The 16,309-nt window shown below is 42.2% G+C and overlaps 1 protein-coding gene across 1 annotated transcript in view; it reads left to right on the top strand.

The window, feature by feature from the left end:
- The window catches only part of LOC126234790 (putative inorganic phosphate cotransporter), a 153,360-nt gene that overhangs the window by 82,607 nt on the left and 54,444 nt on the right, over nucleotides 1-16,309 (top strand). The window contains exon 3 of the mRNA XM_049943542.1: nucleotides 8,466-8,696. Within this exon, the coding sequence (XP_049799499.1) occupies nucleotides 8,466-8,696 (231 nt within the window). The remainder of the gene's footprint in view (nucleotides 1-8,465; nucleotides 8,697-16,309) is intronic.

Here is a 16,309-nt window from a genome sequence, read left to right as displayed (position 1 = left end):
ATCGTTCCAAAAAGGACACGTGGAAAGACTGTATGGAAGTGGGGGTGGAGGATCGTTCCGGGAGAGGACACGGGGAGTTCGGAACAGTGCGGCGTGAGGGACAGTATGGGCGAGGACACGTTAGAGTGCTGGATGAGGAAGCGAGACGGGCGGTCGCGGAAAAGACTTGGAGAGTGTGGAGTGGTTTGCGCGTGATCGGGGGTGATTGAAATACTTCGGAGTGCCGACTTGTGAACATTTGAGATTTCGGTGGTTTCTACAGTGAAGATGTAGTATGCGTTTAGAAGTGAATATCTAGCGAGCTATGTTGTTGCTCATAACAGATTACGTGAAGTAGGAATCGATTATTTCCATGTTATTCAACTTATATTTTATTTAATTGCTGGACCATCGACACCAATAAGTGTTTTGCAGAAATATACCACATTCTCAAAAGTACTTCTACTATCGTACTCATCATTTAAAGTCGTTAAAATAGTACCTGCAGATTTTATTTAATTGCAATCTTTCATTTATAAATTTGTATGTTACATTCATAATTCGCAATTGCTGAGTGATAGGAACCTTCGACCATTCGACTCATGTGTGTTTTCATACTGTATACTGTAGACTCAGCAGTATTTGGCTTGCAGTGCGGCCACTATGTATCCCAGCCCCTAGACAACGAAACCAGCCGAAGCTTTTAATATTTCAACTCTGATACTGAGGGTGCGTAGTCGAGGGTCATCATTTCATTTTTTATTTAGAAAGTCCGCAAGTGTGATAACCACTGATCCATCTCGCTCGGTAAACAAACTACAACGTCTTGCCTCATGGTGTACTTTTGCTGCATGGACAGTGGGAAAGCAGTACACGATAAACATTTTTCCTTTCATCATTTTGCAGGGGTTGTCAGCCAGACAAAATTTCGTAACGGTTTGAAATTGTGCGTGAAGTTTGCTGCAAGTCGCTAACTGCTGTCATTCTCAAATACTGAATAAATGAAGTCTAGGAATTCTAGAATCGCGGGCTTCGCCCCACTCCTTTGATAAGCTCTTACCTCCACAGCGACTTTTTCCTGACAGCAAGGTATATACGTACCAACTTTGGTTGAAATCGGTCTAGTGGTTTTGGGAGGAGTTATGGAACACACACACACACACACACACACACACACATACATACGTACATTTTTATAATATGTATATATATTTCGACGACTGACCCAGTCGTCTTCTCCAGGAGCTGCGAGTTTTGGTGTTACGTACACTTTCTACCGGGACTCCAACCAGACTATCAACTATTGTTGGTCTCGCCCTTATTTACGGACTTATTCGACTTCCTATGCCCAGTAAGCTCTTTGATGCCTTTCTGTTTTCAGAGTTCTCACTGACACTCCAAGAAACACAAACTCTCTTAGCGGCTTCCAGTTCTGGTTGATGTGATGGCTGGCTGGATATCAACAGATTGAGTTCCGGACCCCAAGCCTTTTTTAAGTTGAAATCTTCATCCATATAAGACAATAAACTGGTAGCCAAGATGTCAGGAATTCTTTTCATTCCACGATTACCGGTTTCGTCGAAACTAAAGTCGCCATCATCGGATGTTAGGACAAGGTTACAACATCAAGGCAAACAATGGTGATATTAATAGTTGCCTGTAACACGCAGGCCTTACAAAATTGTCGTAAGTAGCACATAGGCGTCCAAGAGAGATGGCATTATAAATGTTAAGTGTCTCCATCACATAGAAGCGCAAGCTAGATATGGAACATGTTGTAGACTGTAGACTCAGCAGTATTTGGCTTGTAGTGCGGCAACTACGTATCCCAGCCCCTAGACAACGAAACCAGCCAAAACTTTTAATATTTCAACTCTGAGTCAGAGGTTACGTAGTTGGCTACCAGTTTAGTGCCTTACAAGCGTCTAGATTGCTCCCACATGAGCACAATGTGCTCCCTACAAAATCTTCATCCATGTTTATTAGGTTTACTGATACCATTATTTCGATTGACTCCTCAATTGTGCTGTTCCAGAAATCTGACGTTTGAACCACGATACTGGTCTCATCGTATCTAGTGTCATTGTTATATTCGAGGCAGTGCTGTGCGACAGCTGATATGCTGCTGGGTGACAGCCGATATGCTTCGTTGTTTTAGCAGATGGGCCACTGATGTTTGCTGCATCTCTCCTCGATTGCTTTGAATGTCTGCCCCACGTATGACATGCATGCGATACACATGCAGCTTTCTGAGATCTATATCTTCTTTAACAGTACCAAGAATACTTTTTTCTATCTTAGTTGAAGGGATCGAAATACACTGAATGCCATGTTCAGTAGGGCTCTTCCGATCTTTCCGGATACTGGGCCACCGTGAGGTAGGTATATACTATTTTTGGCTTCACTTCCGGAACCTCTTTCTCAGGTGTTCTAGATTTTTACCGCTTTACTGTTGGTTCAATCTGATGGTCTGAGTACCCATTTCCTCGGAACACTATCCGTAGGTTTCGTAATTCAGCGAGGCTCTCTTGGTCTAAAGATGTTCGAGCATTATGCAGAAGAGTCTTTAGCACCGAATTTCTTTATGGTGGTTGCTCGAGGCGTACAGATATTCAACGAGCGTAGGATTTCTATATACACTGTGATCCAGGAGTCCCTTCGTTCTTCTCTTGACTAACACATCGAGGAAACGTACCTGGACTCGTTCCATCGTGAATTTTGTATTACTATGGACAGAGTTTCAATGTTATAGAAACTCTTCAAGTTTTTCCTGTCGTTGTGGTAACACTAGAAAAGTGTCATCCACGTACCGATAAAAACACATTTGTTTCAATTTGGCGGATTGTAGTGTCTGTGTTTGAGAGTGTTCAATGAATAGCTTCGCCACAACAGGCGATAAGGACTACCTGTCACCACGTCACCGGTTTGTTAGTAATATTTGCCACCGAAAAGGAAATAAGTTGATGTTACAAGGTGACTAAAAAGTTCTGTGAAAGAATTGTCGAAATTTTCTGCGATTAGTCCAAGAAATCACAAAGTATAACTCTCGTGGTGAGGGAGTCGTGGTAGCACCGCTGCTGGTGTTCTAAGGTCCCTAATGATTTTACATGTCACTCACTAAGAAGAGACACCATCTACCAAGTCTCACTTGTAGGATCCACTTCTGTCTGTCTGTAGGCAACGTCATTCAAAAGATCGAAGATCTTCTTATTTTAATTTGTGGTAGTTTATAATAAAAACGCCTTTCGCATGCAGCACATTATTTTTTTAATTATTTTATTAAAGCAGCCACATGCCTTTCGCCTTTGTAATAAGGCATGTTCAGTAGGAGTTCTGAAATGTTACATAAATTTTACATTGTCACCTACAGAACAGATTTAAAACAGTTCTTGAAACTTTTTGTAATAAAATGGGAAGGCACTTACAGATCAACGTCTAATTCATTATTTCTATATTAAATAGCTTTCTTTCATGTGGAAAGCTAGTCGAATGCTTCTGGTTTTTCTTATCATATTGTTTTTCAACCACAGCACTTTAACTGCCGTTTTCCGTGCATAGAGTGCAATTTGTTTTCGCGATTATTACCACCATTCCTGGTTCTTGCTTTCAATTGTTTTTTTGTTTGGCTGTTTGTTGACGTAAGTTCTGTGTGTGAACACGTTTGTATGTATGTATGTGTGTGTGTGTGTGTGTGTGTGTGTGTGTGTGTGTGTGTGTGTGTCTGTGCATCTACATCTTCATGGCTACTCTTCAGATCACACTTAAGTGCCTGGCAGAGGGTTCATCGAAGCACCTTGCACTAATTCTCCATTACTGCATTCTCGAACAGAGTTTGGCGTCAACAAAATGTTTTCGTATTCGAAGGGGAACACTAGTGATCGAAATTTCGTGAGAAAATCCCGCAGCAACAAATGGCTCTGAGCCCTATGGGACTTAACAGCTGTGGTCATCACTCCCCTAGAACTTAGAACTACTTAAACCTAGCTATCCTAAGGACATCACACACAGCCATGCCCGGGGCAGGATTCGAACCTGCGACCGTAGCAGTCGCGCGGTTCCGGACTGAAGCGCCTAGAACCGCTCGGCTACCGTGGCCAAAAAAAGCCGCAGCAACAAGAAACGTCTTTGTTTTAATACTGTTCACGCCAAATCCTGTGTCATGTCCGTGACACTGTCTCCCCTATTTCTCTATAATACAAATCGTGCTCCGCTTTTTTTGAACTTTCTCTAAGTTCTCACAGTAACTCTTGCTGGCAAGAATGGCGCACCGCGCAGCAGTACCGTTACTCTCAAAGAGGGCGGACAAGCGTAGTGTAGTCAGTCTCTTTATAGATCTGTTGCACCTTCTATGTTTTCTGCCAATAAAACGCAGTCTTTACAAATTTGTAAGGTGAAATGTTAAAATTTATTTATAGCTTTTTATGAATCTGTGAAATTTAAATAATAAACTAGGATTAGATAGCCTACTATTTAAAATGTTAAATATACTTACCAGGGTAAATATTTTCTGTGTGTTCTTTCCAATTTAAGCTGTTCATAATTGTAATTCCTAGGTATTTAGACGAATTTACGGGCCTTAGGTTTCACTAATTTATCGTGTAACCGAAGTTTACCGTATTCCTTTTAGTATTCATGTGGATGATCTCACACTTTTCATTATTTTACGTTAATCTCCAATTTTCCGCACCATACATATATCTTATGTAAATCGTTTAGCAATTAGTTTCTGATCTTCTAATGACTTATCTTGACGATAAACGACAGCATCATCTGCAAACAACCTCAGATGCCTGCTTGGATTGTCTTCTAAATCGCTTATACAGGGTGTTACAAAAAGGTATGGCCAAACTTTCAGGAAACATTCCTCACACACAAAGAAAGAAAATATGTTATGTGGACATGTGTCCGGAAACTCTTACTTTCCATGTTAGAGCTAATTTTATTACTTCTCTTCAAATCACATTAATCATGGAATGGAAACACACAGCAACAGAACGTACCAGCGTGACTTCAAACACTTTGTTACAGGAAATGTTCAAAATGCCCTCCGTTAGCGAGGATACATACATCCACCCTCCGTCGCATGGAATCCCTTATGCGCTGATGCAGCCCTGGAGAATGGCGTATTGTATCACAGCCGTCCACAATACGAGCACGAAGAGTGTCTACATTTGGTACCGGGGTTGCGTAGACAAGAGCTTTCTAATGCCCCCATAAATGAAAGTCAAGAGGGTTGAGGTCAGGAGAGCGTGGAGGCCATGGAATTGGTCCGCCTCTACCAATCCATCGGTCACCGAATCTGTTATTGACAAGAGTACGAACACTTCGACTGAAATGTGCAGGAGCTCCATCTTTCATGAACCACATGTTGTGTCGTACTTGTAAAGGCACATGTTCTAGCAGCACAGGTAGAGTATCCCGTATGAAATCATGATAACGTGCTCCATTGAGCGTAGGTGGAAGAACATGGGGCCCAGTCAAGACATCACCAACAAAGCCTGCCCAAACGTTCACAGAAAATCTGTATTGATGACGTGATTGCACAACTGCGTGCGGATTGTCGTCAGCCAACACATGTTGATTGTGAAAATTTACAATTTGATCACGTTGGAATGAAGCCTCATCCGTAAAGACAACATTTGCACTGAAATGAGGATTGGCACATTGTTGCATGAACCTTTCGCAGAAGTGTACGCGTGGAGGCCAATCAGCTGCTGATAGTGCCTGCACACGCTGTACATGGTACGGAAACAACTGGTTCTCCCGTAGCACTCTCCACACAGTGATGTGGTCAACGTTACCTTGTACAGCAGCAACTTCTCTGACGCTGACATTAAGGTTCTCGTTAACTGCACGAAGAATTGCCTCGTCCATTGCAGGTGTCCTCGTCGTTCTAGGTCTTCCCCAGTCGCGAGTCATAGGCTGGAATGTTCCATGCTCCCTAAGACGCCGATCAATTGCTTCGAACGTCTTCCTGTCGGGACACCTTCGTTCTGGAAATCTGTCTCGATACAAACGTACCGCGCCACGGCTATTGCCCCGTGCTAATCCATACATCAAATGGGCATCTGCCAACTCCGCATTTGTAAACATTGCACTGACTGCAAAACTACGTTCGTGATGAACACTAACCTGTTGATGCTACGTACTGATGTGCTTGATGCTAGTACTGTAGAGCACTGAATCACATGTCAACACAAGCACCGAAGTCAACATGACCTTCCTTCAATTGGGCCAACTGGCGGTGAATCGAGGAAGTGCAGTACATACTGACGAAACTAAAGTGAGCTCTACCATGGAAATCAAGCGTTTCCGAACACATGTCCACATAACATCTTTTCTTTATTTGTGTGTGAGGAATGTTTCCTGAAAGTTTGGCCGTACCTTTTTGTAACACCCTGTATAGAGCAGAAGGCAATAAGACTGCCTTGGAGAACGTCAGAAACAACTTCTGTTTTACTGAATGACTTTCGTCTGTTACAACGAACTGTGACCTATCACGAATCCAGAGTCGCATATCTGAGACTACATCCCATAAGCACGTAATTTGATTACAAGCCACATGTGAAGTACGATGCCAAAAGTCTTCCGGGTATCTAGAAATACGGAATTGATTTGAAACACCTTGTCAATAACAACCAACACTTCGTGTGAGTAAAGACCCAACTTTGTTTCACAAGATAGAAGCTTTCTAATTCTGTGTTGACTGTGCTTCGATAGACCGTTCACTCAGAGGTAATTCATAATGTTCATAATGTTAGCAAAGGCACTCGTGTCGATCGTCTGCTGCCATAGCTTACAAGTCCGCAGCTCGTGGTCGTGCGGTAGCGTTCTCGCTTCCCGCGCCCAGGTACCCGGGTTCGATTCCCGGCGGGGTCAGGGATTTTCTCTGCCTCGTGATGACTGGGTGTTGTGTGATGTCCTTAGGTTAGTTAGGTTTAAGTAGTTCTAAGTTCTAGGGGACTGATGACCTCAGAAGTTAAGTCCCATAGTGCTCAGAGCCATTTGAACCATTTAGCCATAGCTTACAAACGCCAGATTTCGACGCACTGTCCTAACGGATACGTTTGTCGTACGTGCCTTATTGATTTCTGCGGTTATTTCACGCAATGTTGCTTATCTGTTACACTGACAGCTCTACGCAAACACCGCCACTCTCTGTCGGCCCGCATCTCGTGGTCGTGCGGTAGCGTTCTCGCTTCCCACGCCCGGGTACCCGGGTTCGATTCCCGGCGGGGTCAGGGATTTTCTCTGCCTCGTGATGGCTGGGTGTTGTGTGCTGTCCTTAGGTTCGTTAGGTTTAAGTAGTTCTAAGTTCTAGGGGACTTATGACCACAGTAGTTGAGTCCCATAGTGCTCAGAGCCATTTGAACCATTTTTGAACTCTCTGTCGTTAAGTAAAGACCCTCGGCGACTGCTTCGTCCGTGGTGAGAGCAAATGACTGAAATTTGGTATTCATGGCACACTCTAGAAACTGACTTGCGGAATATTGCGTTCCACAACGACTTCCGAAACGGAATGTCCCATTCATATAGCTCCAACTACGTTCCGCGTTCAAATTCTCTTAATTCCTGACCTTTTCACATGAGTCGCCTAAGTAAAAATAACAGTGGCGTCAAAGAAATGCACTTTTATACCTTGTGCACGCAATACTACTGTCATATATATATATATATATATATATATATACGCTTATTTTTATTTTTTATTTTTCACGTCTAATTCTGTAGTAACAATGTGAGGAGCATATCTCCAAGGTCAAAGAACGTGTCAGTACATGAAATTACGACTTAAATGTAGTAACAGATAGCCGGCCGGTGTGGCCGTGCGGTTAAAGGCGCTTCAGTCTGGAACCGCGTGACCGCTACGGTCGCAGGTTCGAATCCTGCCTCGGGCATGGATGTGTGTGATGTCCTTAGGTTAGTTAGGTTTAATTAGTTCTAAGTTCTAGCTACTGATGACCTCAGAAGTTAAGTCGCATAGCGCTCAGAGCCATTTGAACCATTTGTAGTAACAGATAAAATAAAATGTTTGTGAACCCAAAAAAGACAACCCATAAGTTTAATTAAACGCAATCAACAATATAACGTAGTTAACAATCGCTGTTCGAAATGGCTCTGAGCACTATGGGACTTAACTTCTGAGGTCATCAGTCCTCTAGAACTTAGAACTACTTAAACCTAACTTACCTAAGGACATCACACACATCCATGCCCGAGGCAGGATTCGAACCTGCGACCGTAGCGGTCGCTAGGTTCCAGACTGTAGCGCCTAGACCCGCTCGGCCACTCCGGCCGGCCAACAATCGCTGTCCCACAACTTTTGTCACCTCAGTGTAGGATGTATTACTTTTGAGTATTCCTGCTCGATATGCAAATGTCGTCAAGTAGATGAGGAAGGTAGTCATCTCCTCTGTTAGGTCTACGCCACTGCAGTAAGCAGCCATCTTCCAGTAGTAAGAGAGAACGACTTACCGTGTTAACAGGACTACGGATGGACGCCATCACAGACGAGCACCATACTGAGCTCGTTCTTCTGGGGCTACGTGGTGATGCTGTCGCCCGCTGGATGGCTGGCAGACAGGTTTGGCGCCAAGAACTTCCTGTCGGGCTCGCTGTTCTTCTCTGGAATCGTGACCACCCTGACTGAGGTGGTGGCCGACGCGGGCGGCATCGTGTTCGTCTGCGCCTCCAGAGTCGTGCTGGGTTTGTGCCAGGTACGTCACAGAGAGCAACATGTGGTCGCCACCGTGAAACACTTGAAGCGAACAACGCGCTTCTGTCGTCACTGCTATAGCTGCTCAATGTCAATGAAACAGATAACCCATCAAGTCCCAAATTAATTTTTTTTTAAATTGAATTCTTTATTCCTTAATTATAATGTACATAGTTTATGAACCACAATAAGTACAAAAATAGCCAAAGAATATTTATACATGCTGATATAATGGCCATCCTCAAAATAGGACACTGGGATCTAACAGTATCGTATACCATACTAAACTGTATTCAAGTCTTAACTGTTTATTTCTTGTGAAATGGTACAAAACACTTCACACAGTGTTGCACGGCATTTACCACAATATGTTTTTGGTTTCCCGTTGCATTTAGCTCTTACACATCTTCTTTGCGTGCTTCTTTTGTCAATCATTTGACCAGTTCCATCAAACCTGATGTCTGGTATCACTGTCAACTGACTTGATGGGTATTCCGTTGGACGTCCAATATTCGGTCTTCCAGTGTCCAATTTTAGGTATGTAACTGTAACAGCACGTCTGAAATCCAGTAAATCCTGCGCATTTTTCCCATGTACTAGTCTGTAGAAGAGTCAGGCATTTACGAGAGCTATTTCCAGCAAACGTGTAATAGGACCCAGTACCATTTTTTCCCTCTAATTACCGTCGCATATTTTCCAACTAACCAGTCATGGTGGTCAACACCTCCCATGTACGCGTTATACGACTTCAAAACGGCAGGGTGTTGCACTTGTGCCTTCTTACTTGCTTGTCTACTGTACCGCGTAGCTGCTCCCAAAGGTTCAACTTGGTCAAAATTTGTACCAATTGTAACGCATCTGTTGTCGTGCCATCGAACAAATAAGACTTCTCCATTCCTGTCGTACTGGTAGTCATAGTTTTCTCGAACTGTCTCTTTCAGTTCGTTGCTGCTCAGTAGTGGACAGTCACCAACTCGATTCTCTCTGACGGTCCCAGTTAAAAGATAACCCAAATTTCTCAGATGAATCAGAAGATCTCTACTAGTGAAGAAATTGTCAAAGTACACACAATGTTTCTTGGGTTTGTCAATGCAGTCCAACATGTTTAGGACAACTCTTGATCCCAATAGTAGGTCATCCCTTGCACTATCTTCTGGATCCTTTCCACAGTATAAGTCAAATTTGAAACAGTAGCCACTTGCTCTACAAAGAGACCACAACTTATAGCCAAATTTAATAGGCTTGCTTCGGATAAACTGTCCATCTGGAACTGTATTATTTACTAATGGGTAACATATTCATCAGCAACAAAATCTGGTAAAATTACCACATTCTAAAAAGAAGATACATCAGCAGTAGTAGAGTTTCATATTCGAACGTGCAGCAATACAAATAACTGAAATGCTAACACCAAGTCCCAGTGTCCTATTTCGAGTACACTAAATTTTATAACAATGGAAAACAATGAATATAGCTCCAATTGAGCTAACAATGCAAGTAGTTTAAAAGACACGTTGTTGACTATAAATAATCGCAAAACGATCTTTGCCTCATATTTCAAATATTACTAAATTGTCGATAAAGTAAATACCTGTAATAACGAAAAGTGTGCCTTAGTATTCAATAATCAATTAATGGTAGGATTAATCGCTTTTAATTTCCTGTAAGCATACATTTGTTACAGAAAGCATCAAAAATGACGTAGGACAGTAATAGTTGCAAACTAATAATTTATTGTGTATTTATAAATAAATATGTGCTCTGCCCTCAAAATAGGACACTGGTACTTAATGGGTTAAATTTGGGGGTCGTTAATCTGTTATTAAAATGGTTAATCTCGTTAAACTTTAAAGTACTGCTTTACAGTAGATTTATCATAAGGTAAATTTAATTGTTTTAACTCGTAATAGTAAACTTTGTTGTGGGTGTAGTGAAATGAGCAAATGGATCAAACGCATTACTGTTGCTTAAGTAAAAATTTTTTGGCTGGGGAAGTTTAGATAGAGCATCGAACATAAGTAACGCAAACTGTTTGACCATTTAATAATTTAGTTTTATAATTATTTAGTTACCAATATTAAACAATGGGAGAATCAAAATGCAGGAGAATAAGATAGTATCTGATTCTCGGTGCATAAAATATGCTCATCAACGATGCGTCTGCACAATATTCTATTCGAAATTGAACTTTTGGTAGGTTTTAAAGTTTTCATTAGCTTACCAAATGACTTCGTTTCGCAAACGTGTAAAGTAATCATGTTCTTAATAACAAAGTTTACTATACATTGATCCACAATAGCATGAGACGCATCGCTGGCAATGGCTGCAATGCCAAAAGACTCTCCAAATCTTCTCTGTCGTATTCTTTTAACCGGATTACTGTACCCGGCTCCGCTGTCAGTACCTGAATGCCCGAGCTTGATTTGTTTTCCTCTCAGCCGGACCCTGCCTTCACTGTTTCTTCAAACTATACATACTGCGATTCATGTGCTCTCCTTATGTATTGGTTCAAGTTGTTAAGGCACGAACTATGAGCCATAATTGTTGATCTTTTTGGCAAGCACAGTTAACAATCGAAAAGTATTTGTTCCCTAGATATGGATACAAAATTTACGTAATCACTTAAATGCGCCCACTGGTTTTAATCGGTTGCAGACCGAGAATCCGATTCCATGATTCAGTTTACACAGGCAATCCACTAACAAAAAGTAGTACTTAACGGGAACTCACTAAACCAACAACAGTAAACACCTGTTTACATCAATCGCACGATCGCCCCCTCACAGCTTTACTTCCGCCAGTACCTCGTCTGCTACCTTCCACAGTTCACGGAAGTTGTGCGAAGCTTGCAACGCTAGCACTCCAGGAAGACAGAATATTGCGGACAAATGGCTTAGCCACAGCCTGAGGGATGTTCCTAGAATGAGTTTTTCACTTGTAGTTAGGAAGGCTGGAGACGAAATACTGGCGGAAGTAAATATTTGAGGAGGGCTGTGGAGTCCTGTGTGAATGGCTTAGTCGGTAAAGCACTTGCTTCCGAAAGGTAAGAGTTCCGAGTTCGAGTTTTTATCTGGCGCAAGTTTAGTCTACGAGGAGGTTTTAAGGAAACAGAAGTTAAAGAGTCCATTAATATGTTTTAATAATAATTTAAAAGTTAATCTTTTAATCAATAGTTAATTTCGTTACTTAACAGTTAAAGGTTTAACGGTCTTGTGTGCAGCTATGTTCACTACTGATAGAGTTATGTGCGTGACTGTAATCTGAGTAATTCCCGTTGTACATATGTTGGTTGTTTTGACTGATGGGAGAAGGATGAGCAGGTGAAGGAGTAATAGGAAGCGGATGAGTGAGAAGTGCTGGGAAAAGAGATGATGCAGGGAAATAGTACTGGGAAGGGTAGAGCGAGAATAGGACTGTGGAGAAGAAGGAACAAGGTGAATACGAGAAATGAAAGGTGGGGTTTTTAGAAGTAGAGGTAGGGCGCGAGAGGGCCTGACAGCATTAAAAGACGATGGGTAGGACCTGACGATTGAGGATGCGGAAGAAAAATGTTGTGAAGGAGGAAAAGTGGAGATGATTTTGAGAGATATTGGGGAAGGAAGAATACGGGTGGAAGAAATTAGAGGTTGAGGGGAACAGGAAATGAGGAGGAAGAAGTGGTGGAGGAGGAACTGACAGTTCGGGGGACGAGGTATGTAGACAGTTGGAGAAGAGATGGATGTACAAGACATGGAGAAAGGTATGATTTGGGCAAAGTTGGTGGTTGAGGGAGCAGGGGGAACAGAAAGAAAAGGAGGAATGAAGAAGCAGTGGTGCGGTAGAAGAGGCAAAGCATTTATTGTAAATGTTGACTTAATTACAGATGGAAAATTGACTCAGAGTATACGGCAGTGAATTGGCAGTTTCTTTATGACAGGTAACTGCAGCATATAATCCGAGGAGAGCGACATTGCCTGAACCCGGTAATTTGGAAATTAATGAGCAACGATCTGTAGACTGAAAAAAATTAGGCAATTTTATATTACCCCATTAGTTTAGTGATCTGTAGTGACTACATTCAAGCTACCCAGGAGAAGGAGAATCTACATCATTGTGATGAGATATAGGCCTGAAACTCCATTCCTTCTGAACGTTGAGAAGAGAAAATTTGCTAAGAAGTACACTCTGTCTTTATACTGGAGGCTGTTACTGTACGTTTGACAGAGAGATCCAAACACATTTGAGGTATTGCAAACGCAGTAACAAAAACGAATCGCATTAGCAGTTGCTGCTGGGATGTATAAATTTATTTCCATGCAGTGGGTCTTAAGTTACAAATAAACAGAACGCCTAGGTATTGATTTCGGTTGCTTCTTTGTCAATTTAGTTTTGAAAATTATCACCTAATGCCGGTAGCATGAATTATCGCCTTGCGCAGCAACAGTATAGGCCAAGAGGTTTTACATTTCCTGTCAAGATGAAATGATTAATTTCTTTGCTTCACATAGAAGCTCTTGATTCGTTTTCAAAAAATGCACGCTGTCTGATCAAACGTATCGGGACACATGATAGCGGGCATTAATATGGGTTGTATCCATTGTTTGCCTTTATGACGGCGTGAACTCAGTTGGGAAGACTGCCAGTGAGATGTCTGGATGTCTTTGTTGGAATGGCAGAGAGGGTAGTGATGTTGGACCCTGCGGTCTAGAGCCAAGTCCATGTTAGAAGTCACTGAGCTTTCCTGACCGACCTGTTTAGCTGCTGCACAAGTTAAGATTCTCCCTACGAATCTCAGTTTGGCACCTGCTTCTCCTACGATTTGTTTTGTGTGGTCATTCCATCTAAGATCGCTCTGGATAGTCACTCCTAGTTACTCCTAGATACTGTTTGCAGGAGTTTGTCATCAGTGGTGTAGCTGTACAGTAGCAGCTCTCTTTTTTTCAACGTATGCGCAATATCTTACATTTATTTACTTTCAGAGTCAACTGCCAGAGTCTGTACATTCATCAATACTCTGCACGTAATTCTACAGATCGATACTGTCTTCTAGCGTTGTACTTCTACATCTACATCTACATCCATACTCCGCAAACCACCTGACGGTGTGTGGCGGAGGGTACCTTGAGTACCTCTATCGGTTCTCTCTTTTATTCCAGTCTCGTATTGTTCGTGGAAAGAAGGATTGTCGGTATGCCTCTGTGTGGGCTCTAATCTCTCTGATTTTATCCTCATGGTCTATTCGTGAGATATACGTAGCAAGGAGCAATATACTGCTTGACTCCTCGGTGAAGGTATGTTCTCGAAACTTCAACAAAAGCCCGTACCGAGCTACTGAGCGTCTCTCCCGCAGAGTCTTCCGCTGGAGTTTATCTATCATCTCCGTACCGCTTTCGCGATTACCAAATGATCCTGTAACGAAGCGCGCTGCTCTCCGTTGGATCTTCTCTATCTCTTCTATCAACCCTATCTGGTACAGATCCCACACTGCTGAGCAGTATTCAAGCAGGGGGCGAACAAGCGTACTGTAACCTACTTCCTTTGTTTTCGGATTGCATTTCCTTAGGATTCTTCCAGTGAATCTCAGTCGGGCATCTGCTTTACCGACGATCAACTTTATATGATCATTCCATTTTAAATCACTTCTAATGCGTACTCCCAGATAATTTATGGAATTAACTGCTTCCAGTTGCTGACCTGATATATTGTAGCTAAATGATATGGGATCTTTCTTTCTATGTATTCGCAGCACATTGCACTTTTCTACATTGAGATTCAATTGCCATTTCCTGCACCATGCGTCAATTCGCTGCAGGTCCTCCTGCATTACAGTACAATTTTCCATTGTTACAACCTCTCGATATACCACAGCATCATCCGCAAAAAGCCTCGGTGAACTTCCGATGTCATCCACAAGGTCATTTATGTGTATTGTGAATAGCAACGGTCCTACGACACTCCCCTGCGGCACACCTGAAATCACTCATACTTCGGAAGACTTTTCTCCATTGAGAATGACATGCTGCGTTCTGATATCTAGGAACTCTTAAATCCAATCACACAATTGGTCTGATAGTCCATATACTCTTACTTTGTTCATTAAACGACTGTGGGGAACTGTATCGAACGCCTTGCGGAAGTCAAGAAACACGGCATCTACCTGGGAACTCGTGTCTCGTGGACGAATAGCGCGAGCTGGGTTTCACACGACCGTCTTTTTCGAAACCCATGCTGATTCCTACAGAGTAGATTTCTAGTTTCCAGAAAAGTCATTATACTCGAACATAATACGTGTTCCAGAATTCTACAACTGACTTATAGACAATCGCACAATCTACGAACAGTCTTAAAAAGCACCCGACGCTTTCTACTAGATCATTTATATACATTGTAAACAGTAAGACTCCTATCACACTTCCTTGAGGTTCTCCGGAAATTACATTTACGTCCATCGATTTGGTTCCGTTAAGAGCGTCGTGATGAATTCTATCTACAAGGAAGTCTTGAATACAGTCGCAAATCTTGTCCGATACGGCATAAGCTCGTTTATTTCCACCAAATGGCAGTGCAGGATGGAGTCTAATGTTTTCCTGAAGTCGAGGAACACGGTATCAACCAAAGCGCAATTGTCTAAATTGCTGTGGATCTAATGAAGGAGCAGAGCGAACTAAGTTTCTCAAGATCTGTTTGCGGAGTCCATTTGCATATTTAGAGAGCAGATTTACGTCCTTCAAAGACGTCATAATTCTTGAGCGTAAAACATGTTCCCTAGTTCTACAACAGACTGACGTCAACGACTACAAGAACATGGATATTTCCACGACACATTTAAGCTTCCTACCTACCAAGGTCGTGCTTTCTGTGGACGCTGGAGCCATTTATCACAGACGTGTCACACTCTTTAACATGATGTTCTTGAAAATTAAGGAAAGAAAGAAAGAAAGAACGAATACAGAATAAGAGTTTAACATCCCGTTGTCAGCGCAGTCATTCCAGACGCAGCACAAGCTCGGATTAAAAGTTATGGGGAAGTACGCAGTCTGTGACCTATTCACAGGCTGGAGCAATTTACGGAAATCACGAAAAACCTATATCTGATGGCCGGACACGGATCTGAACAGTCGTCCTTCCGAATGTGAGTCCAGTATGCCAACCATAATTCTCTTGGTGGTGGCCTTGGATACACAGGTGTAAGAATCTACATAACTCTAAAGAGTGCAATTATCTCCACAGGCGTTATGAACTGGTTAATTTAGCGTGAGAACAATTTTTTCTGATGACGTCTGTCTATGTCTCCTAACGTTTTCTCCTCTTATTTGAAGAATTTTTAATTATGAGGGCCGAGTAGTGGGTTCTCTCAGAAAGACTTCCAGTTCAATGGCTTTGGCGATTGTCCGCTCATCAGACTCGCCAGACTCTAGCAAAATTCGATGGTCTGGAGCTGTATTCTTTCTGTTCTGATGTCTTATTCAACATTTGTGTTTTTATAGCAATATTGATGGTGTTTGGTGTGTACCATTTTCCGCATTCTTTGGTGATCAGGTTAGAAGTGTTATAACGTTCTGTACTTAATTTTTAGTGGGTTTTTCAGCAAGAGAAAATTTACTAGTGGACTTAAAAGTCCCTTGTGCTATTGTT

Source organism: Schistocerca nitens, chromosome 1 (assembly GCF_023898315.1).
Source record: "Schistocerca nitens isolate TAMUIC-IGC-003100 chromosome 1, iqSchNite1.1, whole genome shotgun sequence".
Classification (NCBI taxonomy): Eukaryota; Metazoa; Arthropoda; class Insecta; order Orthoptera; family Acrididae; genus Schistocerca; species Schistocerca nitens.
This window is presented reverse-complemented; position numbering and strand designations above follow the sequence as displayed.